Source organism: Saimiri boliviensis, chromosome 9, assembly GCF_048565385.1.
Source record: "Saimiri boliviensis isolate mSaiBol1 chromosome 9, mSaiBol1.pri, whole genome shotgun sequence".
NCBI lineage: Eukaryota > Metazoa > Chordata > Mammalia > Primates > Cebidae > Saimiri > Saimiri boliviensis.
The window spans coordinates 112,400,339-112,426,000 of record NC_133457.1 but is presented as its reverse complement, the minus strand read 5'-3'; the positions used below and the strand labels follow the sequence as shown (position 1 = coordinate 112,426,000).

At 45.1% G+C, this 25,662-nt stretch overlaps 1 protein-coding gene across 4 annotated transcripts in view; it reads right to left on the bottom strand.

Moving 5' to 3' along the window:
• ARFGEF2 (ARF guanine nucleotide exchange factor 2) overlaps positions 1-21,117 on the bottom strand; it is a 105,997-nt gene extending 84,880 nt beyond the window's left edge. For 3 of the 4 annotated variants that reach the window (XM_074406637.1, XM_003932550.4, XM_039479592.2), the window contains exons 1-3: positions 20,817-21,116; positions 2,336-2,366; positions 1,558-1,681 (exon numbers count right to left, since the gene is read on the bottom strand). In XM_074406637.1, coding sequence (XP_074262738.1) covers positions 1,558-1,681; positions 2,336-2,366; positions 20,817-20,937 — 276 coding nt within the window. In that variant the 5' untranslated portion in view covers positions 20,938-21,116. Of the gene's footprint in view, positions 1-1,557; positions 1,682-2,335; positions 2,367-20,816 lie in introns of all 4 variants that reach the window. The other variant, XM_074406638.1, reaches the window with a different exon arrangement.
• Positions 21,118-25,662: the final 4,545 nt, after the last annotated feature.

Sequence of the window (25,662 nt, the reverse complement as noted above, 5' to 3'; positions counted from 1 at the left end):
AAAAAATGTGAAATCACTCACGTTCATGTTCCTAGCTGAGGTCAAACAAGGCAACACTATGCTTCTTTGTTTCATTCTCCTATTGCAAACAAGTGTCATTTTACTGGTGTACTTAGTGCTGTGTTTTTTGCATTTTGGTCCTTTTGATGGTGATTTTGCTGTTTACAATGGCTCCCAAGTGTGTGCTGATGTGCTTTCCTGTGTACCTAACAGCAAGAGGGTAGTGATGTGCTTCACAGAGAAATTATGTGTGTTAGAAAAGCTTTGTTCAGGCATGTGTCATAGCACTGTGGGCCCTGAGTTCAATGTTAATGCATCAACAAAAGATATTAGACAGTCTCTTTAAACCGAAACACATGAAGACTAAAGGCTTACAGGAACCTAACCCTGTTGCTCTTCTAGGAACGAAGATTCAATGTTTGCTAATTTAGTATGGGAGGTGACTTTACAGCACATAACTACCAAAAACAACAGATTCGACTGCCTCTATTTCTCTACTTGATAGGAATTTTCATGCCATTAAGAAAGAGGCTTTCGAGATCAGCCTGACCAAAATGGTGAAACCCCATCTCTAGTAAAAATACAAAAAATTAGCTGGGTGTGGTGGTGGGCGCCTATAATCCCAGCTACTCAGGAGGCTGAGACAGGAGTGAGCCCAGGAGGCTGACATTGCAGTGACATGAGGTTGTACCACCGCACTCTAGCCTGGGAAACAAGAGCAAAACTTTGTCTCAAAAAAAAAAAAAAAAAAAAGAGAGAAAGAAAGAGGCTGACCAGCTACAGTGGCGGCTCATGCCCATTATCCCAGCACTTTGGAAACCAAGGTAGTAGGACTGCTTGAGGCCAGGAGTTTAAGACCAGCCTGGGCAACATAGTGAGACTGCATCTCTACAAAATACATAAAAGAAAGAAGCTGTATAAAAATGCCTATGTGTCCATGTGTGTCAAATATTCCAATTAATGCTGAAGGTTTCATTTAGAAAAAACATACACAAGACATGAACAAATAAGATATTTCTTTTTGTTTTTGTTTTTTTTTTTTTTTTTAGACAGAGTTTCACTTTTGTTACCCAGGCTGGAGTGCAATGGCACGATCTCGGCTCACCGCAACCTCCTCCTCCTGGGTTCAGGCAATTCTCCTGCCTCAGCCTCCCGAGTAGCTGGGATTACAGGCACGTGCCACCATGCTCAGCTATTATTTTATATTTTTAGTAGAGACGGGGTTTCACCATGTTGACCAGGATGGTCTCGATCTCTTGACCTCGTGATCCACCCGCCTCGGCCTCCCAAAGTGCTGGGATTACAGGCTTGAGCCACCGCGCCCGGCCACAAATAAGATATTTCTAGGGGAAACAAATTCTGGTTTTAGCTAAAGAGCTCACACCTTTCTCTTTTCCCTCCCTCATGAGATGTCCAAAAGGAATACGCTAAACTGTTCCTTTCTGCATTGCCACTGACAGCACTGAGTGCCAGGGCGGTCTGCAGCATAGCTCTGTGTAAGGACCAACTGTGGCTTGGAGAGAATCCCCTTGACACCATGAAGTTTAAACATGGTACCTGCAAGCAGTCGAGTGATGTGCTGACCACCCGTGGGGACTTGGACTGGCAGGCTAGCTCGAATGGAAGAAAATACTTGTCGGCTTCAATGAAGTTTGCCTTTGGTGGTGCAGCAGTACCAAGCCTAGGAGAAAAGCAAGAGAGGAGCAGGAGGAGAAATGAAAAAATAAAAATAAAAAAAAGCTTGCTTTTTCTACACCTTACTCTAACTTCCCACTCCACCTGCAATCTTTTAATTAAAAGTGCCTGCAAACTATACCCTGGGGCTAGGCATTAGAAGGTGAACACATGCATTAGGAAAACCACCACTAAAGTCCCACGTAGAGAGCAAGTTCTCTGACTGGCATGCTCAATTAACGACATCCTAGACTGAATCTTGGTGGCAGCCACGCCAGAGCTGTATTTCTGAAATGTGACTAACTGGTTTCCTTACTATGAAGATCAGGAGTAGCCATTCAGGGAGCAGGCTGTCCTCATGCCTAAGGAAGCATGTCATACAACAGACAAGGGACTTTGCCTCTTCTGTCAAGAAAATATACAACAGCATTACCTTGATCTTGATCCTTCCCTCAAAGGATACAAGTACTGAGGCAGCAGCCTGTTAACCTAGCATCAGTTCAATACAGAGTTGTGCTGTGTGACTAGCACCATGCTTGCAGAGTTTGTGCTACCCCTGAGGATTAGAAATATGAGAAAACAAGCAGAGAAAGGGGTTCCCCTGGCTGCTACCTACTCCCTTCATGCCACACCTCAGCAAGGAGAAAGTGCTATAGCTTACCTCTGCTTTTCTATTTCTGCTTTAATTTCATCTGGTAAGGAAGGAAGAAAAAGCACATTAGGAAAATGCAACATTTATTCAAAGGAAAACTTTACTAAAAGATATTTGGAGACCACTGAAAAGAATTGTTAATGAGATGTTTAAATACAGAAATGCTGATATGAAGTGAAAGAATTAACTGTAACAGCAATAATAACAGCTAACACTTAAATGGAGTGACTGGCTAGAGGCATTACTGTGGGTGTTTTAGCTCATTTAGCCCTCACAACGATCCTATGAGGTCCGTACTGTTATTACATCCATCTCACTTAGAGCAGGGTTTCTCAGCCTTGGCACCACTGACATTTGGGCATGAAGAATTCTTTGTTATGAGGCTGCCCTGCGCACTCTAGGATGTTTAGTAGCATCTCTGCTCTCCACCCGTTGGATACCAGGAGCACTCCTGACCGGCCCCTCTGCCATCCTGAAAACTAAAAACGTCTCCAGACATTGCCAAATGTGCCCTAAGCAAAACTGCTCCTGATGAGAAGCAATGATTTTGATGAGGAAACCGAGGCATAGGAAAGTTAGGTAACTTGGCTACTGTTGCATATCAAGAACTGGGGCGCCAGAATTTAACCGAGGCTTTCTGGCTGTACAGCCCATGTTCTTACTTGTTTCCTGTCTGCAGAAGGCATGTTTATGAGAGTTAGCTGACACAATACCATGGTAGTATCATGACATCTCAACTGTGCGCAAATGTGCAAATAAGACTGGAAACTAATACCACAAAGTATTGAAAGCAATAAAATACTGAAAGTTGTCTAAGTAGTGGGATGATGAATTTTTTCTTTTTTCACATTTTCTATGAAACGCATATATACTTGTTCTTAATCAGCACTTTTTAAAACATTTATAAAATATACATAACCTAAAATTTACTATCTTAACCATTTTTAAGTTTACAGTTGAATGGCATTAAGTACATTTACATTGTGCTAAGGCAAATGTAATTTTTAAGAATTAAACTTAATTTTAAAATCTTTATCATGGAAGTAACAACTACACTGGCAGGGTTATAGGAATCAAGCGTCATTTTTCAGAAATCATAATCTCAGTGATAATCTTATTTCCAGGAAAAAAGGTTTTGTGCCATTACGACAACCAAGCATCCTGTCTAAACACACAGAATTCTCCCACATACACTCAGTTGAATGTACTTCTACATGTTAGACCCACAAGCCCACGTATCATCAAATCAGGTATGGGAAGGAGGTGTGTCTTCAATACCATGTATTCAGATCATCTCCAAAAGGCCAGCCTCCTTTACACAATCTCTAGAGAGCCAGTAGTGTGGATATGACACTAGTTATCCTAGCAACCCCAGGACATAGTACTGAAGGTTGCAAATTTCCTATTCTTAGGTAACTCCATTCTAGACTAAACTTGAAGGTGTGAAAACCAAGTAAATTGACTCTCTGGAAGTAGCACTTTCTAACCTTCAAGCCCAACTTTGTGTATCTTATTACACACATGAGAAAACAGAAGAGAAATGCCCAAATGACTAATAGCAACCATTCTGCTCATGGACCATAAGGGTTGTGACACACAGGGTAAAAGAGCTGTGTGGTGTGGATCTTGCTCCTCATGGATAAGAATTCACTAAGGAAATACTCCAGGTACCACTAGCAGAGGCTCAGGAAGCTGTGCGGACCCAGCCTGTGAGGCTGGCGGCCAAGCTATCAGCTTTTGGAAACCTGTATCTACAATGTCAAGGCTCTGCTTGGGTGATAAGATCTGTCACTCTATGACATGGCAGAGGGCCGCTGCTGTCCAAACTCAAATGTAAGTTTTCCTTCCAATCACAGTTACCTTGTTAGAGTGAAGTTTAAGTGCTAAACCCATCTGAAGCAATGAGGTCTTCATTAGAGTTGGTGCTGGCCTGTGAGCTCTAAAACAATCTGTTTTGAAATACCACTACAGAAATCACAATCTCAGAGATAGTCTTATTCTGAGACCAGGCACGGTGGCTAATGCCTGTAATCCCAGCACTTTGGGAGGCCAAGACGGGCAGATCACTTGAGTCAGGAGTTTGAGACCAGCCTGGCCAACAAAGTGAAACCTCATCTTTACCAAAAAATACAAAAATTAGCCAGGCATGGTGGCATGTGCCTGTAGTCCCAGCTACTTGAAAGGCTGAGGCAGGAAAATCGCTTGAACCCAGGAGGCGGTAATTGCAGTGAGCTGAGATGGTGCCACTTGTACTCCAGCCTGGGTGACACAGTGAGACTGTCTCAAAAAAAAAAAAGAAAAGAAAAACGTAAAACAAGCCAAATACAAAGTTTACACTAACTACAAAGGGCTATGGAGGCCAGGCAGGAAATGTCAAGAAAAAACACGGTGGGTATAAGATCAAAGAAAGGCAGGACCCCCTTTCCACCCAGTACAGGAAGGGGTGCAGCAGCTCCTCAGCTCCAGCTGATGGGAATCTTTAGAGGCCCTGAGCCTACAGGTGCTAGTTGTTCGGATTTTTCCAGAGGTCAAAATCCAGATTTTAGGTGAAAGCTCTGACTATAATTCAAAACAACTTCAATTGTTTTAAAAATTATGTTAAATAGAAAAAATAAGATCTGGTGTTTGATAGATCAGTAAGATGACTACAGTTAACATTAACTGACTGTACATTTCAAAACAGCTAGGAAAGAATAGTTCAAATGTTCCTAATGCAAAGAAAAAATAAATATTTAAGTGATAGATATCTCAGTTACCCTGACTTGATTATATGAATGCATCCAATTATCAATGCACCACAAAAATATGTGCAGCTATACGTACCAATAAAAAATAAATTGCTGCCTAGCCCTGAGGCTACTAGTTTGCCAATTTTGCTTTAAAGGATGGAGAAGAGCCGAGGACAGAGTGCTTCAGTGGCTGCAGAAAAGTAGCTTCAGAGGATAAAAGTGGTTTTTAAGGACTGTGACCAGTGCTATAAAGACAAAACATCAATTTTCTATAAGCTAAATCTTTGCCCAGCCAAAGAACAAAGAACTAAGGAGCCAGAGGACTTTAGTTGGAGGCCAAACCCACTATAAATTTTATAGATGAAAAATCAAGACCCACAGAGGTTACAAGTACTAGAGATGAGACTTAAACACAGAAAATCAGGCTCCAGAATCTGTGTTCTCTTGGGTACCCTGACTCTCAAATAAGCGTATGGAATCACTCTGTAAACTATAAATGCAGAACAGTTTAAATGTGTGGTTTTCCTAGCACTTATACAAACCATGAATGCTGCAGCCATGGTTCAAAACACTGGTGTTTTCATTACACCGTGAACCCCATTCAGCTGGGAAGCTAGTTTACACGCCTTCTGAAATCTCCCAAACCCCTTTTCTGGCCTGGCGTGACCACAGCAACAGTAAAACCTCGTTTTGGAATGGGAATGAGTAAGGGGTAATAGGACTGGCAGCAGCAGCAGTGCAGGGCACAGGGATGGAAGAGAGCAGCCTTCTCCTGTGACCAGGAAAGAGCTGCTACCCGTGAAAGTACCTGCAGAAACCCAAGAAATTCCAGTTGCAAATCCCATGTTTACAGATTTTTTTTTTTAGTTTTTAAATTTACCCTTACGTATTCCCACAAGAATTAGGAATTGCTGCTCTTCCTAAAACACTCTTTGTCGAGGAAAAAAATTCAGGCTGGTCCCAGTGGCTCACACCTGTAATCCCAGCAGTTTCGGAGGCTGAGGTGGGCAGATCACTTTGAGCTCAGGAGCTCAGATCACCCTGAGCTACATGGTAAAAAGAGCTAGGCTCCATCTCAAAAAAAAAAAAAAATCTTGAAAAGTCTTCTCCACTAGGCCCAGTAGAAGCTCAGATGATAACAGCATCTTTGTAAGGGATGGGAGGAATACTAAGGAGGGGCTGGGAGAGGGTGGCCTGGTTCAACTTTTCTTTGGACAAATCACTCTGGCTGCTGTGAGGATAAAGAGGAAGGTGGCCAGGACAGAAGAAGGGAAACCCATCAGGAGGTTACTGCTAATAATCTAGGCTAGCAGCAGTCGGGGCTTGGAGCAGCACAGAGCCTGTGCAGGTGGAGAGAAGGCACAGTCTGAAGCACACCAGCACCTTTTTGTTTAGTTTTGTTTTTGTTTCTGAGACAGGGTCTCACCCTCTCACTCAGGCTGGAAATGCTCAAATAAACGTAGTTTCATATGGCCCAACCTAAAAGTTGGGCTCTTTATATATTTGGATAATGCAATCTTTTTTTTTTCCCCATGAAAAGAGGGAAGAACAACCCCATCAAAAAGTGGGCAAAGCGGGCCAGGCGAAGTGGCTCACGCCTGTAATCCCAGCACTTTGGGAGGCCGAGGTGGGTGGATCACAAGGTCAAGAGATCGAGACTATCCTGGTCAAAATGGTGAAACCCCGTCTCTACTGAAAATACAAAAAATTAGCTGGGCATGGTGGCGTGTGCCTGTAATTCCAGCTACTCAGGAGGCTGAGGCAGGAGAATTGCCTGAACCCAGGAGGTGGAGGTTGCGGTGAGCCAAGATCACACCATTGCACTCCAGCCTGGGTGACAAGAGAGAAACTCCGTCTCAAAAAAAAAAAAAAGTGGGTGAAGGATATGAACAGACACTTCTCAAAAGAAAACATTTGTGTGGTCAAGAAACATATGAAAAAAGCTCATCATCACTGGTCATTAGAGGAATGCAACTCAAAACCATGATGAGATACCATCACATAACAGTTAGAATGGCAATCATTAACAAGTGAGGAACCAACAGATGCTGGAGAGGATGTGGAGAAATATGAATGCTTTTACACAGTTGGTGGGAGTATAAATTAGTTCAACCATAAAACCATAATGGAAGACAGTGTGGTGATTCCTCAAGGATCTAGAACCAGAAATACCATTTTACCCAGTAATCGCATTACTGGTTATATACCCAAAGGATTATAAATCATTCTACTATAAACACACATGCACATATATGTTTACTGCAGCACTATTCACAATAGCAAAGACTTGGAACCAACCCAAAGGCCCATTAATGATAGACTGGATAAAGAAAAGGTGGCACATATACACCACAGAATACTATGCAGCCATAAAAAGGATGAGTTCACATCCTTTGCAGGGACAAGAATGAAGCTGGAAACCATCAATCTCAGCAAACTAAACACAGGAACAGAAAACCAAACACCACATGTTCTCGCTCATAAGTGGAATCTGAACAATGAGAACACATGGATACAGGGAGGGGAACATCACACACTGGGGCCTGTCAGCAGGTGGGAGGCAATGGGAGGGAGAGCATCAGAACAAATACCTAATGCATGCTGGGCTTAAAACCTAGATGATGGGTTGATGGGTGCAGCAAAACACCATGGCACATGTATACCTATGCAACAAACCTGCATGTTCTGCACATGTATTCCAGAACTTAAAGTATAATAAATAATTTTTTTAAAAAAAGGAGGAAGAAAAAGGAACAGGGAAAAAGCATGTGTGTCGCAGGGGGCCTCATAGATAGCCTGATGTAGTAGAAAGATACAGGTGTGGATAGAGCTGGGTTCAAGTCCTGGCATGACATCTATTAGTTGAATGATGCCAGGTGGGTTATTAAACTTCCCTGAATCTTTTTTCTTTTTTCTGAGACAAAATCTTACTCTGTCGCCCAGGCTGTAGTGCAGTGGTGCCATTGCAACCTCTGCCTCCCGAGTTCAAGCGATTCCTCTGTCTCAGCCTCCCGAATAGCTGGGACTACAGGCACGAACCACCATGCCTAGCTAATTTTTATATTTTTAGTAGAAACAGAGTTTTGCCATGTTGGCCAAGCAGGTCTTGAACTCCTGACCTCAGATGACCCACCTGAGGCCTCCCAAAGCGTTGGGATTACAGGCATGAGCCACCATGCCCAGCCAATTTCCCTGAATCTTGATTTCCTACTTTAAAAAATCGGAGTGATTAAAAACAGTCCCATGTGCTCCAGAGACTATAACTAGGCACCAAGAGTGCAGAGAATTCTCTTGACACCACCACGAGAGAGGTCTTGGTGGTGACTAAGGTGGCGGCCAGCACACAGCAGGTGGTCAATAAATGTCAGTTATCTTGCTCTTATTTTAAAACAGGAGTCAGTATTAAAACAAAATCTCTAATGCCATCCAAGGGATCAAGCAAAGCCAAGGGAAAAGGAAAGTGAGTGGAACCTTAATAATAATGATGACGATGATGATGATGATGATGATGATGATGATGATGATAGCTGACTCACTGATTGTCTCCTAGTGGCAGGTGCTCTTTCAGTCCTCGCCACAACCCATGGAAGCAGGAACACTCTAATCGTACATAACCATTTTACAGGTGAGGAATCTGAGCACTGGGAGGTTAAGCCACCTGCCCACGTCACAGCCAGAAGTGCTACTCTGCAGTCAGGATCCATGCCCAGGCAGTCTGTTGGAGAGCCAGCACTCCTGAGCCACTCCATGATGACAGGAGGAGGAGGACGGTGCAGGAAGAGGGGTAAGGGGCATGGCATGCATACCTGCTCCACCTTATTGTTCCACGACTTAAGACGTTGTTTTCCCAACTGCCAATGGGGCAATTAGCAGCAATAAATGAACAGGCCGGAAAGGAGAGAGACTGGAGCAGGGTGGGGCAGCTGCAACCGAAAAGCCTCGCTGTCTGGATGTTGCCACTTGAGTCAAAAACCTCCATTCATCAGCACCTCTGACACAGGTTCAGATTCTCTCTTCCATTCCCAAGCTAGTCCAACAATGACCATCACCAACCTCAAACCCAACAATCCCACTGGTGGCCAATGCCCCCAAATCCCACAGTAACCCTTGACACTCCTCAGACATCTATCTGTCACACCCTTCCCTCACTTAAACCAACACTACTCCTCAATTGCTTCAGCTCCCAGTCACCAGTCACCTCCTCCTCCACTCCAAGCCAGCCTGGTGAGGCTGGTCACACTGACTCTTGTCCCCATATGGAGCTGTGGCACTTCCAGTTCCTTCCTCCTCTCTCCTTCCAACTGACCCTCTCCACTGCTCCCAGTAGAAACTGTCTTTGGCCTGTCAAACCTTGACATGGCCAACCTGTCGGCTTTCCTTTTTCCTCATTTTCCAGGGTAGACCCCACTAGCAGGGCTATTATCATATAACAAGCAATCAACAGCCTGGACTCTCTCTGACCTTTAGTCTTAACTTCTGGTGAAATCCCAAACTTAGATTGTACTACCATCCCCTTTTCACCTGTCTCCGCCTAAGCAGACCTCTGATGACAGGGCAGGTTGGCAGGCCTATAGAGAGCCCCGACTACCCAGCATGAATGAAACCGGCAATTCTGCCCAGTAGTTTGGTCATCCTCATTCTCCACGGGGGCTACTGCACATTTCTCCACTCTCTAACAGCCCATCTCTCCTGCTGCTGATCATCACCATTCTGCTGCTGCCTCTACTCACAAACAATGGAGCAGCCTCCTACTTCACTCAGAAATTAGAAGTGGGCACAAGGAGAATCCCTCAGCTTGCTGTTAGCAAAACTACAACCTGACCTACTCTGGCCTACTCTCTGCTCTCTACTGCTATAAGGGACTGGGTGTCCAACCCCTTCACCTCTTCCATTTCCCATCCCCATCTGCCTTCTTAGGAAGTTTACACTGTCCCTAACATCTAGAACCTGATCACTTCTTACCATGCTAGGTCACCATCACCCTAGGCCAAGCAACCATTATCTCCCACCTGGACCATCACAAGGGTCTTGCAACTGGCCTCTAGGCTTCAGCAATTATCCTCCCTTCTGCCCCACAGCTTTTCTCAACAGCAGCCAGAGGGATGCCCTCAAAATGTAACTCAGATCACATCATTCCTTTGCTCAAAATGCTCCAGTGGCTTTCCATCCCACTCTGTGTAAAATTAAAACTCTCAGTTTTGGCCTCCAAATCTCAATGTGATCCGGCCCCTGCTATCCCTCTGCTCTCGCCTTCTACCACCCTGGCCCTGGCCTACTTGCTTGAACACACCAAGCGCGTTTCTGTCCTGGGGTCTTTGCACTAGCTATTCCTGCTCCTGGGAATGCCCTCCCTCCCCTCAGATATCTCAATGCCTCACTCCCTCACTTCCTTCAGGTCCCTGCTCCGATGTCCTCTTCAGGGGACATTCTCACCACCTAATATTGCCACCCCCACCCCTCCTTGTTACCCTGTATCTACTTACCTGCTTTGTTCTCTCACTTTAGTCTTTCTTCACAGAATTTGTCACCCTTGACGTATTATGTATCAATTCATTCATTATCTGCCTTCCCCAGTACAACATAAACTCTATGACAAAAGACATTTGCCAGTTCTGTTCACTACTGAATTCCCAAGTACTGAGAATTCTTCAGCACAGAGTAGCAGACACTCAATATTTGTTGAAAAAAATGAAAAACTGTCCTTTCTTCTTTCTGCATTATTTAACCTCTCCTTCAACTGACTCCCTCCCCAGTGAGATTTAAACAAGTTCAAGTCTCTTCTACCTTAAAAAACAAACAAACAAACAACTTTTAACATCCACATCTCCCTCCTCCCCTTCACACTATAGCCAACCTTCTGGAAAGAGCTGTCTTATGTTCACCCTCTGTTTCCTCACCTCCCATGCCAGTCTGGCTTTCACCTCCATCATGCCACCAAAACAGCTCAAGCTAAGGCCACCAATGACCCACATGTCTCTAAATCTGATGGGCATTTTTTCCAGTCTTTATCTGACTTGACCTCCCTGCAGCATTTCACCTTACTGACCTCACCCTTCTTAAAATTTTCTCGACTTCGGGCTTCATAACCACATATTTTCCTCATTTTCCCTCCGCTGCTTGCCCATCTCTGCTCTATTTCCTCTGCAGATTCAGCTTCCTCTGCCCAGCCAGTAAAGGCTGGAGGATTCTCAGGCCCAGGCCTCCTGCCTCTCCCTCTGTACACTGCCTCACCAGGCTTCCCATTCCCACCGAGACTCTGATGACTCCCAAATTCCTATCTTTAGCCCAAGCCTCTCTTGTGAACATCAGGCTCGTACAGCTGGCCACTTCCCATTTCACATGTCCAGCTGGATGCTCAAAGGCAGATCAAACTCCACATTTCCAAGTCCCAACTCAGATCAACCTCCTCCCTCCACCCCCTCCATGCAGTCCTCTTCCCACAATCCCATCTTAAAAAACAGGTGGCACTGGCCATGTGTGGTGGCTCGTGCCTGTAATCCCAATGCTCTGGAGGCCGAGATAGGCGGGTCACGAGGTCAGGAGTTCGAGACTGGCCTGGCCAGCATGGTGAAACTATCTGTCTCTACTAAAAATACAAAAAATTAGCCAGGTGTGGTGGCAGGTGCCTGTAATCCCAGCTACTCGGGAGGCTGAAGCAGGAGAATCACTTAAACCTGGGAGGCAGAGGTTGCAGTGAGCCAAGACCACGCCACTGCACACCAGTCTGGGCAACAGAGCAAGATTTTGTCTCGAAAAAAAAAAAAAAAACCACGAAAAAAAAAAAAAAAGAAAAACAGGCAGCATCCATCCAGCTGGGTGAGTCAGAAATAGGAGAGTCAAGCTTATCAGTCCTCTTTCCCATGCTCTGACTCGCTCCATCACCAAGTTCAGTTGGCTTCATCTTCTAACCAGGTTCGCAATCCATTTTCTTTGCTCTATTTCTATTGTCTAGGCCGCCAATATCTCTCACCCGGATGATGGTAACTGTCTACGATGGTCTGACTGTCCCAACCAAAACGCTGCTGCAAGTTAACTGCCACTGTGAATTAAGAATGGAACCTTTGGCTGGGCACGGTGGCTCACGTCTGTAATCCCAACACTTTAGGAGGCTGAGGCAGGAGGATCATGAGGTCGAGAGATGGAGAACATCCTGGCCAACATGGTGAAACCCCGTCTCTGCTAAAAAATACGAAAATTAGTTGGACATGGCGGCACATGCCTGTAGTCCCAGCTACTCAGGAAGCTGAGGCAGGAGAATCACTTGAACCCGGGAGGTGTAGACTGCAGTCAGTCGAGATTGGGACACTGTGCTCCAGCCTGGTGACAGGGCAAGACTCCATCTCAAAAAAAAAAAAGGACCCTTTAAGAAGTGATTAGGTCATGACGTGTAATTGCACAATTGGGCTCCTGATGAAAGGATGAGTTCAACCCCCATTTCGTCTCTCACCTTCCGCCTTATCACCCTGGCTGGATGATGGTGCCATGCATTTGGACTGTGAGCCAAATAAACTTCCGTTCTTTATAAATCTCCCAGTGAGAGCATTCTGTGACAGCAGCACAAAATGGACTAAGATGGTCTCTTCATTGGTTCCTTGGCAATCCCTCTAGCGTTCCCTTAAGATGTTCTGAACAGAGAGGACCAAATGATCTTTCCAAAATAACACACCTGGTCATCCTATCACCTGCTTCCTGGTTTAAAACTCTTCAGTGTCATATCACTGCTTTTGACCTAAAAAATAAAACTCCTAACCATGACCTCCAGTCCTGGCATGCTGGGGCCTTGGCCTACGTCTCCTGGTCCATCTCCACTCTCTTCGCTCAAGTGCAATGCTCTGACCACACATTGGCCTCTTTCAGTTTCCCCAACAACTGTGTTTCTCTCTGCCACAGAGCCTCTGCACAGGCTATTCCCTCTGCTGAAATGCCTCCCACCCCAAACTACTTAATTCTCACTCATCATTCAGTTCTCAAGACTCCCTCAGGGAAGCCTTCCCTCACCTCTCTGTTCACTGCCCTTGCAGAGCCAGGTTTCTCTCCTTCAGTACTTCTCGGGTTGTTATTATGACATTCTGGGCACATCCACTGAACAATGCCCATCTCCCCCATTAGACTGCAAACTCCTTCAGAACAGGGTCCTTGTTTCTTTTGTTCCCTCTGCATCATGACAGCAGGGGTGACACCCAAATAAATATCTTTTGAATAAATGTTGGGCCTGGTTTAGTCAACAGGCAAAAGGACTATATTCAGAACAACAAATATACACTGACCACTCCCAAGGACAGAAGGAAAATTTAAGAATTTTGTGTTCTAGCACAAGAAGGCTGTTCTCACAAAGGTATAAAACTTAATAAAATATCAAGCTGGAAGGCTTATTTATACCCAAGACACTAAACAGAAATGAGCTTCTCACAGGAAGATTTCAGAAATGAATCAGCAAATGCAAAACTATTTTTTTTCTAGGATAACCTTGCTGGAAAGAAAGTCAAGTATTTTCCTGGCAGGCCCCCTAAGCCTGGTGAAAATGGTGAGAACTAAACACAGCTCTGAGCTATTTATATAGGACACTCCATGTTCTTGCTGATTAAGTACACATTTTCACAAGTTCACTCTTTTTCATGAAGAATGGTCTTACTGTTTTCCCTAGCACTGCTTTCAGACTCTCCCCTGAGATTTACAAGTACAGGATAGAGCTCTAAATTCATTCTAGCCAACCATTGCTTCACCCATGTTGGAGACTTGCAAAAAGGTCTATAAACCAACTAATAGGGGGGGCAGAGAAAGGCAAGCATTCAGTTCCTTTTCCTTTAAAAATTGCAACACCGGCCAGATGCTGTGGCTCAAGCCTGTAATCCCAGCACTTTGGGAGGCTGAGGTGGGCGCATCACCTGAGGTCAGGAGCTTGACACCAGCCTGACCAGTATGATGATGCCCTGTCTCTACTGAAAATACAAAAATTAGCTGGAGGTGGTGGCATGTGCCTATAATTCCAGCTACTTGGGAGGCTGAGACAGGAGAATCGCTTGAACCCAGGAGGTGGAGGTTGCAGTGACCCAGATTGCTCCATTGCACTCCAGCCTGGGCAACAGGAGCAAAACTCAATCTCAAAAAAAAAAAAAAAAAAAAAAAAAAAGGTTGCAACACCAATGCCTCTGATTTTCACCAGGTTATCTGTTAGGTGCCAGGTACTGTGCCAGTTATTTACTGCACTGGTTCATTTAACCTTTGCAATAATCCTGTGATGAAGGTATTATCACCTTTATCATCTTGGGAAACTGATGCCCAAAAAGGGATCACTGGACTATCAATAAGCAAATCAAAATTTCAAACTATCAATCAACTCTCTGCCAATCCCAAATATAAATGCTTTTCAATCTAGTTTTTAGATGCTGCTTCTAGACAGATAACCTCCTCCTGAAGAATCCATAGAGGGTTTCAACAAAAAGTAATCTTTCAGAGTCTTAAGTCCTGTTATTTCTCAAAACTTTTATGATACATGGCACTTGTAAATAAAATGTCTAATCGAAACACTAGAATTTGCTAAAATTAAAAGCTTAATTCTGCATTTCTATTTAAAGTCTTGTTATGTCAATTTATTTATTTTTAATTTAATTTTTTTTTTTAAGATGTCTCACTCTGGTGCCCAGGCTGGAGTGCAGTGACACCATCTTGGCTCACTACAACTTCCACCTTCCAGGTTCAAGAGATTCTCCTGCCTCAGCCTCCTGAGTAGCTGGAATTACAGGCATGCACCACCATGCCCAGCTAATTTTTATGTTTTTAATAGAGAAGGTATTTCACCATGTTGGACAGGCTGGTCTCAAACTCCTGACCTCAAGTGATCCATTGGCCTCAGTGTCCCAAAGTGCTGGGATTACCCAGGCCACTGCATCCAGCCATGATATGTCAATTTAGAGATGTTTTTGATATTTCTCAAATTTCACAGTAATCCTTATGATGCAAATGGTTTTTCTGAACACATCAAAATGAGAAAAACAGGATCATATGGAAGAAAAAGCAATTTATGTATCATATGGATACATAGATGTCCACATGATAAACGCCCATTTGTATATTTCATACACATTCATATACAACTAAGATTTAGGAATATACTTCCTTAACTGGATCCCTTCCCAATATGTAAAGTCTTTCGACCTTTAAATAAACAAACAAAACAAACAACTCCCAGGAGCCGCTCCTTCCTCTTCTTTACAACACAACCAAACTGTGGGAGAGCTGTCTATGCTCACCATCTGTTTCCTCACCTCCCACACCTCAATCCAGACCAGTGTGGCTTTCACCTCCATCACAGCACCAAAACAGCTCAAGTTAAGGTCACCAATGACCCACACACATCCCTAAATCCCATATATTAAACAGAGGAGCAAATCTAAGAATGGATGTTACGATCTATTTGAAGCTACATCATGTGCTGCAGCTCTGTTTCCACACCTGGCTGTGTGGATATGGACAAGTTGCTCTTAGCCTTGGTCTCCCATTGCCTGCTGTACCCAAAGATATGAATGACAATTCAGAATTAATAACAGGTCACAACTCCAGAATTAATAAGAGAGAATTTACTGCTAATGAAGAGATATCATCAATTAGAAAAACCGATTAACTCCAGCCTGGGGCAACAGAGAAACCCTGTCTCTACTAAAAATAGAAAAACTGGCCGGGTGGGTGGTGCACCCCTATAGTCCTAACTACTTGGGGAGCTGAAGTGGGAGGATCACATGAGCCAGGGATTGGGAGGTTTCAGTGAGCTGAGTTCACACCCCACAACTGCACTCCAGCTTGGGCCACAGAGTGAGATCCTGTCTCAAAAAAGGAAAAGAAAACTCAATAACTCAAACGAAGCTTATGTGAAACCAGCTGTTTACTCTCATTTCTTTCTTTCCATTAGTCTCTAATTAATGTAAACTGCATATATATGTAGTAAAAACCTGAAGAAAAGAGCTGTGATCTTTTTGACTCAAGGCTTTTAAATATATCTCAAAATTCAGCTATGAAACACATGGTCTCTTTCCTGAAACTCCACTGCAGTATACTGATTGTTTTAAATATTCCACTGAGTATTTTATACACAAGAACTTTCATATGGAGAAGCAATAAAACATGGTAGTAATGGTTAAGATCTTGGACTGTGGAGCCAGATTGCCTGTGTTTATATCCTGGTTCCATCACTTATTGGCTGAGTTACCTTGGCCAACTTAATTTCTCTGGGCCTCGATGGGGATGATGATGATAGTAGTGAGAACTAAATTGCATGAAAAGCCTGTGTCACTGTGCCTGGAACTCAGAAATGCTTAGTACATAGCAGATATCACACAGAAATAACACAACATGTGATCTTTAAAAGTCACTCAATTTCTTTTTTTTTTTTTTTTTTTTTTTTCTGGGTTCCATGTGCTTTTATTAGGTGTATATGCTTGTTAATTGAGGGGTGGGGGGGCAGGGAGGGATGATCAAGGGAGGGCTTGAGACTATTGGGAGAGGCCTTGAAACTACTGTGAGCAAGATAGATGACGAAGGAGGAGAGGTGTGGTCTGCAGTATTCCGTAGCAGAGGGATTTTTATGCAAACCTAGAACAATGAGTTCTACCAAGTTGCAGTTGCGTCAGAAGCATAGCGGGTAAGGTGCCACCAGGTTTGACCACACCCAATGCATTACAGGGCTTTTCATTTTTCTTTTCACTAGTGAGTTTAAGTTTTTAATTTTGCATTTATTGATATCCCTGGAATTTATTCTGTTATCTTATTATTATTTTTTTTTTCTTGTGAGACTTTTTTTTTTTTTTTTTTTTGCATTTTAGGTTTTGGAAAAGTCACTCAATTTCATATGAAAATTTATGTTTACTAGGCCGGGCGCAGTGGCTCAAGCCTGTAATCCCAGCACTTTGGGAGGCCGAGGCAGAGGGATCACGAGGTCAAGAGATCAAGACCATCCTGGTCAACATGGTGAAACCCCGTCTCCACTAAAAAATACAAAAAATTAGCTGGGCATGGTGGCACGTGCCTGTAATCCCAGCTACTCAGGAGGCTGAGGCAGGAGAATTGCCTGAACCCAGGAGGCGGAGGTTGCGGCGAGCCGAGATCACGCCATTGCACTCCAGCCTGGGTAACAAGAGCGAAATTCCATCTCAAAAAAAAAAAAAAAGAAAATTTATGTTTACTATTCTTTTTATATTTTCTTGATAATGGCTGAGAATAACAACAACTACCAATTATAGAGCACTTAGCCATTACTTAGTACTGTTGTGTGAGGGTCTCACTCTGCTGCTTCCGATGGAGTGCAATGGCACGATCTCAGCTCACTGCAACCTCCATCTCCTGGTCTCAAGTGATCCTCCCACCTCAGCCTCCTAAGTTGCTGGGACTACAAGCTTGTACTACCAGACTCAACTAATTTTTCTATTTTTTGTTTTTGCAGAGATGGGGTTTTGCCATGTTGTACAGGCTGGTCTCAAACTCCTGGGCTCAAGCAATCTGCCCACCTTGGCCTACTAAAGTAATTACAGGCGTGAGCCACAGTGCCCAACCATAAAGTTTTCCGTATCAAATTTTAAAACAGATTATCTTCTTAAGCCTCCAAACTTTGTATAGTTTAAGAGCAGAAATACAACTTAAAGAGACATCATGGGAGAAGATGAGTCTTAAATAACAATTATAAAAAGGAGGTTTAAGAATGTAATTATATTCTCCAACAGAAGGCTGAAAGGTTAAAGATTATTAATATATATCAAAGTTTCATTAACAAGGTAAAGAGCAACAGCGTCCTTGAGGAGATGAATACTCTCACAGGCTCTCTTGATTTCTCCAGATAAAGGCTGGAAGGACACTATCCCCTAACTGAGTAGTCCCTATCTATGCATTTGGCATTTAGTGTAGATGAATCACTGCGATTACTCCAAATCTGTTCCATCATGATTATCACAATTTTTACAAGAGACAACCCCTCTCTTCATTGAGTTTAATAAGTTAATACTTCAACACAGCCTTTCAGTCATGCAATTACATTCTTATTTATTGCATCTACAAACCAAATAAAGCAGTAAGTTATTCCTGAATGAGAAACCAAGGTTAAGAACATCAAATCAGAGCACTTTAGTTTCTGTGGTTTGTCACAGCTTAAAGTAATAACAAAAAATAAATAGTAATAGCAGCAAGTATTTACTGAGCACCTACTACACCAAGTTTTTTGTACATGTCAATTAACTTAACCTTTACAATAATCCTATGAGGAAGGTATAAGATCAAGTAACTTGTCCAAGATCACAAAGGTAGCAAGTGGAAGGCAGGAGGTTTGAACACAGAAGTCTAGAGTCCCAAAAGAATACACTCCTAGCTAACATCTATACTAAACAGCCCCTGCAGCCCTGATCCCCTCCCCCAATATGCTACAGTTGGTGGAATCGTATCACAGAAGCTGTTTCCTGTGCATGCTCTTTATCATCCAAGCATTTCAACTTTGAGCCGTCATTTACAGTTCCTCTTATCACAATTAACAACAATCTGTGGTAACTCTAAAACACCACATAGCACTGCTCCTTATACACTAGGTCGTTTCAGCTATTTTTTCTAAATTTCTCTTCTTAAATGGGACTACTGAGCACAAGGCTGGGCCTTGAGAGGCAGAGTGAAATGTCACCAGGCATTCTGCTATGTGTTCTCTAAGTAAAAGCAGTCATTTCCATTTAACAGCAATGACACACAATTATTCTCTTAAAAAAGATGGTCACTTAACACCATGCATAGGTTCCCTTATGATAGTGGCTCATACAGCCACCACCCCACTTTGTGATTCATATAACCTGTAGTCAAATTACTTCCTATCTAGGTTATTCCTTACAATTCACTACTAAAAACTGAAAATATGTATTCCACAACTTGCATTATGAAAATCTGAACTTCTGAACAAAGATATGATCTGAAAAGATCTATCAAATTCTCAGCAGTAATGGCCCTTTATGATGCAGATGGACATTTTATAAGTAGATTCCAATAATGTGATGCACAATACAGTGAAAATTTTATGTTAAGAAGTTTTCTGAAGAGAAAATAAAAACTTTTCTGACGACTATTTTGAAACCTCCATAACAATACTGAGAGGATAGAGTCCAGGCAGATTTCAGTGTGGAGTTATAAATACCAGGCTCCTGTCTAACTAACAAACTGCTTTGCAGTGCTTATCCCATATTGCTGATAAAACAATACTCAACAGTTAGCCTTGGTTATTGGAATAGAAAAGCTTTAAAAATCTAAATCTCAGTAAATTCCTTCCACTGATCCTGAATTTCACGGACTAGCAACTGTTTCCAGATTTTCTAGACTACCACCTCTACATCAACAGCTGACCCCTGAGGGAGTGGAGTCTCAGGCCCCTCTGAGAATCTGATGAAAGCCAGGGACCTTCTTCCCAGGGAAGGGCAAAGTTCACCAGCCTATTTCTAAGTGCCAAAAGAATACTCCTCTATACTTTGCAGCAGATGAAGGAAGAAAGGTGATAATAATCTCAAACTGACGAAAAATCAAACTTTCCATTTGCTCAATTTGTTAGGAAAAACAGGTCTCCTCACAGATTCCAAACCAAAGATGTAGGGGCAGTGAATTAGCTTGAAGACAGCTTTGGTCAAATGCATGGGTTCTCCCACAGAGAACTCTCTTCTGAAACGCCACATGGTGGATAGTTCTTGTCTTTCAGTACTCTGCTCAAATGTCACCCTCTTGGAAAGGATTACTTTCCTGACCACCCTGTGGAAAGCAGTCCTCAGGTCCTCTTTATCACATCTTGCACTTTTATTTTCACAATAGTATTTATTTATTAGTATTCCAGAATACCTCATCTATTTTCTTATTTACTTATTTTGTCTCCTCTATTCGAGTACAAGCTCCATAGGTGTAAGGACCATGTTGGTCTTGCTCCCTACTGAATTATCAGTACCTGGAATGCAGTGGGCATTTATTACGTATTTGTTAAATAATTAAAACTAAAAGATAGGATAGTGATTTTGGTATCAACTACCAGGCCTTTAACTGTGAGTTAGAATTCTCTCTCTTTCCATAATCTGAGGGTCCATTCAATCGGCAAATATTTATTGAGCACCTACTGTGCGCCAGGCACTGTTGCAGGCACAAGGGATACAGCAGTGAGTCAGACAAGTATCTTTGCTCTAAAGATCTTTTATTTTAGTGGACTGCTAGGAATAAGCAGAAGTCTTGCTCACTGCAATGCCTGGGAGATCCATAACACCCTCTACAAACCTTCCTTGAGAGAAGGAGCTATGGGAGTACCCAAACGAAAGGCAAACATTCTCCAACGGGCACTTCCAAAGCAAGAATCAGGGGTTTCCCTAAACCAGTTGGGCGGCTCTTCCCACATGCTCTGTTCACCTAGGGGAACCCCAATCAGCGGAGCTCAAGTAACGAAAAAACTTGGGGCAAGGGCTACTGTTTCTAGGACCTGGAGGTGGTGAGGGGAGGAACCAGGAAACAGAGCGACAAGGAATCGTGGCAAAAGCCCTGAGCTGGAACCCTGAGGAATAAGCTCTGGTTGTCACCAACTTGCTAGGTGACCTTGGGCCAGTCCCGAGCTGCCCAGGCATCACTTCCCCCGGGGGTATAATAAGGAGAAGGCCGGGAGGGTGGAATTCGGGGTCGGGGGAAGCGGAGGCCAGGAGGCCGGGCCGAAGTCGGATAGGGTAGGGCAACGGCCGGCATGCTGAGGCCACCGCCGGGCCGGGCGGGGGCAGCTCACCCACCGAGCGCCACCTGGCAGGCCCTGCGCAGCTGGGAGTGCTGGGGCCGCTTCACCTCCTTGTCGGCTAGGATCTTCTCCAGGGCACGGGACACGAACATGCTCTTGGTTTGGCTCTCCTGCATGGCCCCGGCCCGGCGGGGGCTAACAGCCCCGCGGGCGGGCGGCGAGAGCGAGGTGGCGAGCGAGGCAGCGGGCACGGCCTCCCGGCCCGCACCGGCCACGTCCGTCCGTGCCGCCCCGTCAGGAAGCGACGCCTCGGCCCCACGGCGCCGCCATGTTGGAGCGCGTCACGTGACCACGTGACTGACGAGGCAGCTACGGCCGCTAGGCGTCCATCGGCCCCGTGACCCCCAGCGGGGCGGAGCCTACGTCTGGGGGCGGGGCGTAGTCAGGTGGGCGCGAGGCGAGGGTGGAAGGAGGAAGAAGACAAGGTGGGGAGGGGAGCGGGCGAGGGCGAAGGGTGGAGGGGACGTAGGGGCTAAAGAGAAAGAGAAAGAAAAAGAAAGGTGAAAGGGAGGAGAGGTGGTGATGGGGGTGAGAGGTGGAACGCGCGGGATAACGGGAGGTGAAGGGAAGCACGAGAATGGAGATGACGCGGGTAAGAGGAGATGAGGAGAAGAAGTGGAACGAGAGGACTGGGAAGAAAGAGACCGGCGACAAGGAGAGATGATAAAAGGGGAAGAGGAAGCCGGGCGCGGTGGCTCAAGCCTGTAATCCCAGCACTTTGGGAGGCTGAGGCGGGTGGATCATGAGGTCGAGAGATCGAGACCATCCTGGTCAACATGGTGAAACCCCGTCTCTACTAAAAATACAAAAAATTAGCTGGGCATGGTGGCTCGTGCCTGTAATCCCAGCTACTCAGGAGGCTGAGGCAGGAGAATTGCCTGAACCCAGGAGGCGGAGGTTGCGGTGAGCCGAGATCGCGCCATTGCACTCCAGCCTGGGTAACAAGAGCGAAACTCTGCCTAAAAAAAAAAAAAAAAAAAAAAAAAAAAAAAAAAAAAAAAAGGGGAAGAGGAGAGGCGAGGGAGCGGGGACTGGAATGAATGGGAGCTGGTGAATGAATGAGAGGTGATGGGGAGTGAGAGGCGTCAGGAGGAAGGAGGAAGAGGGTGAAGAGAGGAGGGGAGGGCGGGCGCGGCGGCTCACGCCTCTAATCCCAGCGCTTCGGAGGCCGTGGCGGGAGCATCGCTTGAGCCGAGTTCGAGACCAGCCTGAGCAACCTAGAGAGACCCTTTCAATACAAAATAAGATATAAAACAATTAACCGGGCCTGGTGGCGCTGCTTGTGGTTCCAGGTACTCAGGAGGCTGAGGTGGAAGGATTACTTCAGCCTGGGAGGTTGAGGCCGCAGTGAGCTGTGATGGCACCACTGAACTCCAGCCTGGGCCACAGAAGGAGGAGACCCTGTCTGAGCAAGAGAAAAGAAAAAAAAAAAAAAAAAAAGGGAGGTGATGTAGTTATGGAGGAGATGAGGTGATGTGGGAAGGGGTGAGAGGGAAGCGCAAAAGTAAGAGAAAAAGGGAGGGGGAAAATGAAATGGAAAGAGGTAGACATGAGAAGAGGTGAGAGAGTAGGCGAAAGGGTGAAGGGGGAGGAGGTAGGAAGAGGAGCTCTCAGGTGAAGAGCGAAAAAGAAGGAAAAAGATGAAGAGAGGGACAGAAGTTAAAGGGGAAGAGGGAGGAAGTTAGGAAAAGAGGAAGGATTTAAAAGGAATAGCGTAGGAAGGAGCTGAAGGGGAGAGAAGTGAGGAAGAATGGAAAGAACATGCGGGGGGAAGAGAAGAAGTGGAAGGGGCGGAGGGTAAGGGGCGGTAAAAGGAAGACAGAGAGAGAGGGAAGGTGTGTTTATGTCCACAAGCAGGGTTTCATGACGGCCACTGGCAAGATACACACATCCATATGCCCCTCCCGTCACAGCAGCGGTGACCTTGCAGTTCGGTGAACTTCTGTTTATTGAGTGCACGACCGTGCACGGTGCCGCCAGGAAGCGCTCACCTCCCTCTGGCGTTGATCCTGTTATAAACCTGTGGCCCCTCACAGTGCAGTGAACAGGTCCTGGGCCTTTCGAGGCAGGGGAAGAAAGCCAGATGGCCAGTGTCACACAGCCTGCAAATGAATGTTGGAGGACAGATACTCTGGCCCCAAGGCAGCTTCCACTCCGTCTCACAACAAAGATGCTATCAGCACGGCCGTTAGTGGTGTCCCCTGGACCCCTTCAACCTGCCTCCCCCAAGGGCAGCTGTGGGCATATGCAAAGACATTTGTCTTTCTTGGAAACCTCAGAAGCAGAGACATCTGAGGCAGGCATGCTCCAATGCTCAGGTCTCAGTTCAGATGTCTCTGGGAAGCCTCCGATCAGCCTGCCTCAAGGAGCCCCCTCTCTCCTTAGCTGATGTTTTCCACAGCATTTTCTGAGCTTTTGTACGTGTTGACTATTTGTTGTTCTCACTAAAGCATAGCAGCAGAGGGGCAGCTGTGTCCCCAGAGCCTGGGTCCTCTGTCATGCTGAATGTTTCATGGCCATAAATTCTGTAAGTTCCACTGCTTGTAATGCAATTTTGCAGTCATTCCCAGCAATAGGTAGAGTTTGTTTCTCTACCAGCCTGAACCTGGACTAACCTTGTGACTGGTCTTGACCAATAGAATGCGACAGAAAAGAGGCTGTACAAGTCCCAGCCTGCATCAGCAGGCCTGGCTCACTTCTTCCTTTGCTGCCCTGGAATGCTGCACGACACTCGGAAGCAGCCCTGGGCCCAGGGCAGTGGCTCATGCCTGTAATCCCAACATGGGAGGCTGAGACAGGAGGATCACTTGAGCCCAGGTGTTAGAGACCAGCCTGGGCAACATATCAAGACCCCAATGCTAAAAAAAAAAAAAAAAAAAAAAAAAAATTAAAAAGTTAGCCAGGAATGGGTGATGCCTGCCTGTAGTTCCAGCTACTTGGAGGGCTGAGGTGGGAAAATTGCTTGAGCCCAGGAGGTGGAGGCTGTAGTGAGCTGTGACTGCGCCACTGCCCTCCGGCCTGGGAGACAGAGCAAGCCCCTGCCTCAAACAACAATAACAACAACAAAATGGTAGTAGCCTCGGAAGAAAGAGTACCTGAAGAGGGAGCCCAGTCCCAGCTTTTCCAGCTGACCCACCAGCTGAATACAGCAGCATGGATGACTGGCGAGACCAGCAGAAAAACTGCGCAGCCAACCCACAGAACAGCAAGAAAACAACAAATCGTTACTGATGCCACTACATTTTGGGGTGTTGCTTGTTACACAGCAATAGATCACTGAGACGCATCTCAGTCCTGATGTGTTGAGTGAACGAATGAGTGAGTGAAGAGTACAGTGCAGCAGTCTGGCGAGTAACACATTTTGAGCCACCACCACCCAACCCCAGCCAAAGCAAGGTCAGACTATGTCACTCCCCTGCCGAAAATCCAACAGAGGCTCCCTGTTGCCCTTGAAATTGAGTCCAAGTTCAGTAGCACGCTGTGGCCAGCAAGGTGTGATGGGGGCCCTGCCGTTTTCTCTGACCTCATCTCCCTTCTCCTTTTCTCCTCCTCAGGACTCTCTGCTCCCTCTGGGCTCCTTTTTGTTCCCATCGAGGGCTTGGCTTACGCATTTCTGTCCCTCTTAATCAGTGCCCCTCAATGAAGGCAGTACCACCCCCAGGGACGTTTAGAAATATCATTGGGGGGATATTTTTGTTGTTGTAATAGAGGGAGCAGGAAGGCTAGATAATATCCTGCATATAGCTGAACAATCATATATAATAAACAATTCTACGTGTGCCGCACAGCCAGACACACCTGGTGATGGAAACTGATTGATAATCTGAACTTAGAACCTAAATCTGCTTAACATATAAAGTAATTTTTGTGTAGTTTTAATAGCACCACATTTTTAAGAAATGCAAACATCCTTGTAATTCAAGGGGGAAAATATATATGTATTTTGAGCCAAGGTTTTACTCCATCACCCAGACTGGAGTGCAGTAGCATGATCATAGCTCACTGCAGCATCAACCTCCTGGGCTCATGTGATCCTCACACCTCAGTCTCCTAGGTAGCTAAGCTAGGATTACAGGAGCATGCAACACCATGCCCAGCTAATTTGGAAATATGTTTTTGCAGAGATAGGGGTCTCCCTATGTTGTCCCTGATGGTCTGGAACTGCTGGCTCAAGAAATCCTCCCACCTTTGCCTCCCAAAGTGCTGAGATTACAGATGTGTGCCACCATGCCTGGCTAATTTCTTTTGAGACAGAGTCGCACTGTGTTGCCCAGGCTGGAGTGCAGTGGTATGATTTTGGCTGACTGCAGCATCCACCTCTCAGGTTCAAATGATCCTCCAAACTCATCCTTCAGAGTAGCTGGGACTACAGTGTGTGCCACCATACCTGGTTAATTTTTAAATATTTTTGTGGGGACAGGGTCTCCCTATGTTGCCCAGGTTGGTCTCAAACCCCTGGTCTCAAGTGTTCCTCCTACCGCCGCCTTCCAAAGTGCTGGATTACAGGACTAAGCTACCACTCCTGGCCAGAAAAAAATGTATTTTTTCTGGAAATTTGCCAAATATTATTTACCATTTCAAAGCCGCATTGCTGTCATTTACATCAGCCATGGTATCTGATTTGCTGCTAAGGCACCCCGGCCAGCCTGCAGAAATAGCTGTGGCAATTCCAGGGGATCCCGCTTTTAGGTTCCAGCATCTGCCTGCTTCATTACGTCTTCTAGTGTAATTGTATCTGAGCATTTATCTATTGCAATAAAATTTGCAAATTATACATTGCATTCCTTTTGTGTCACCTTCGTAGTCTTATTAAAACTGTGTGTAGGAAGATTTCATTATTT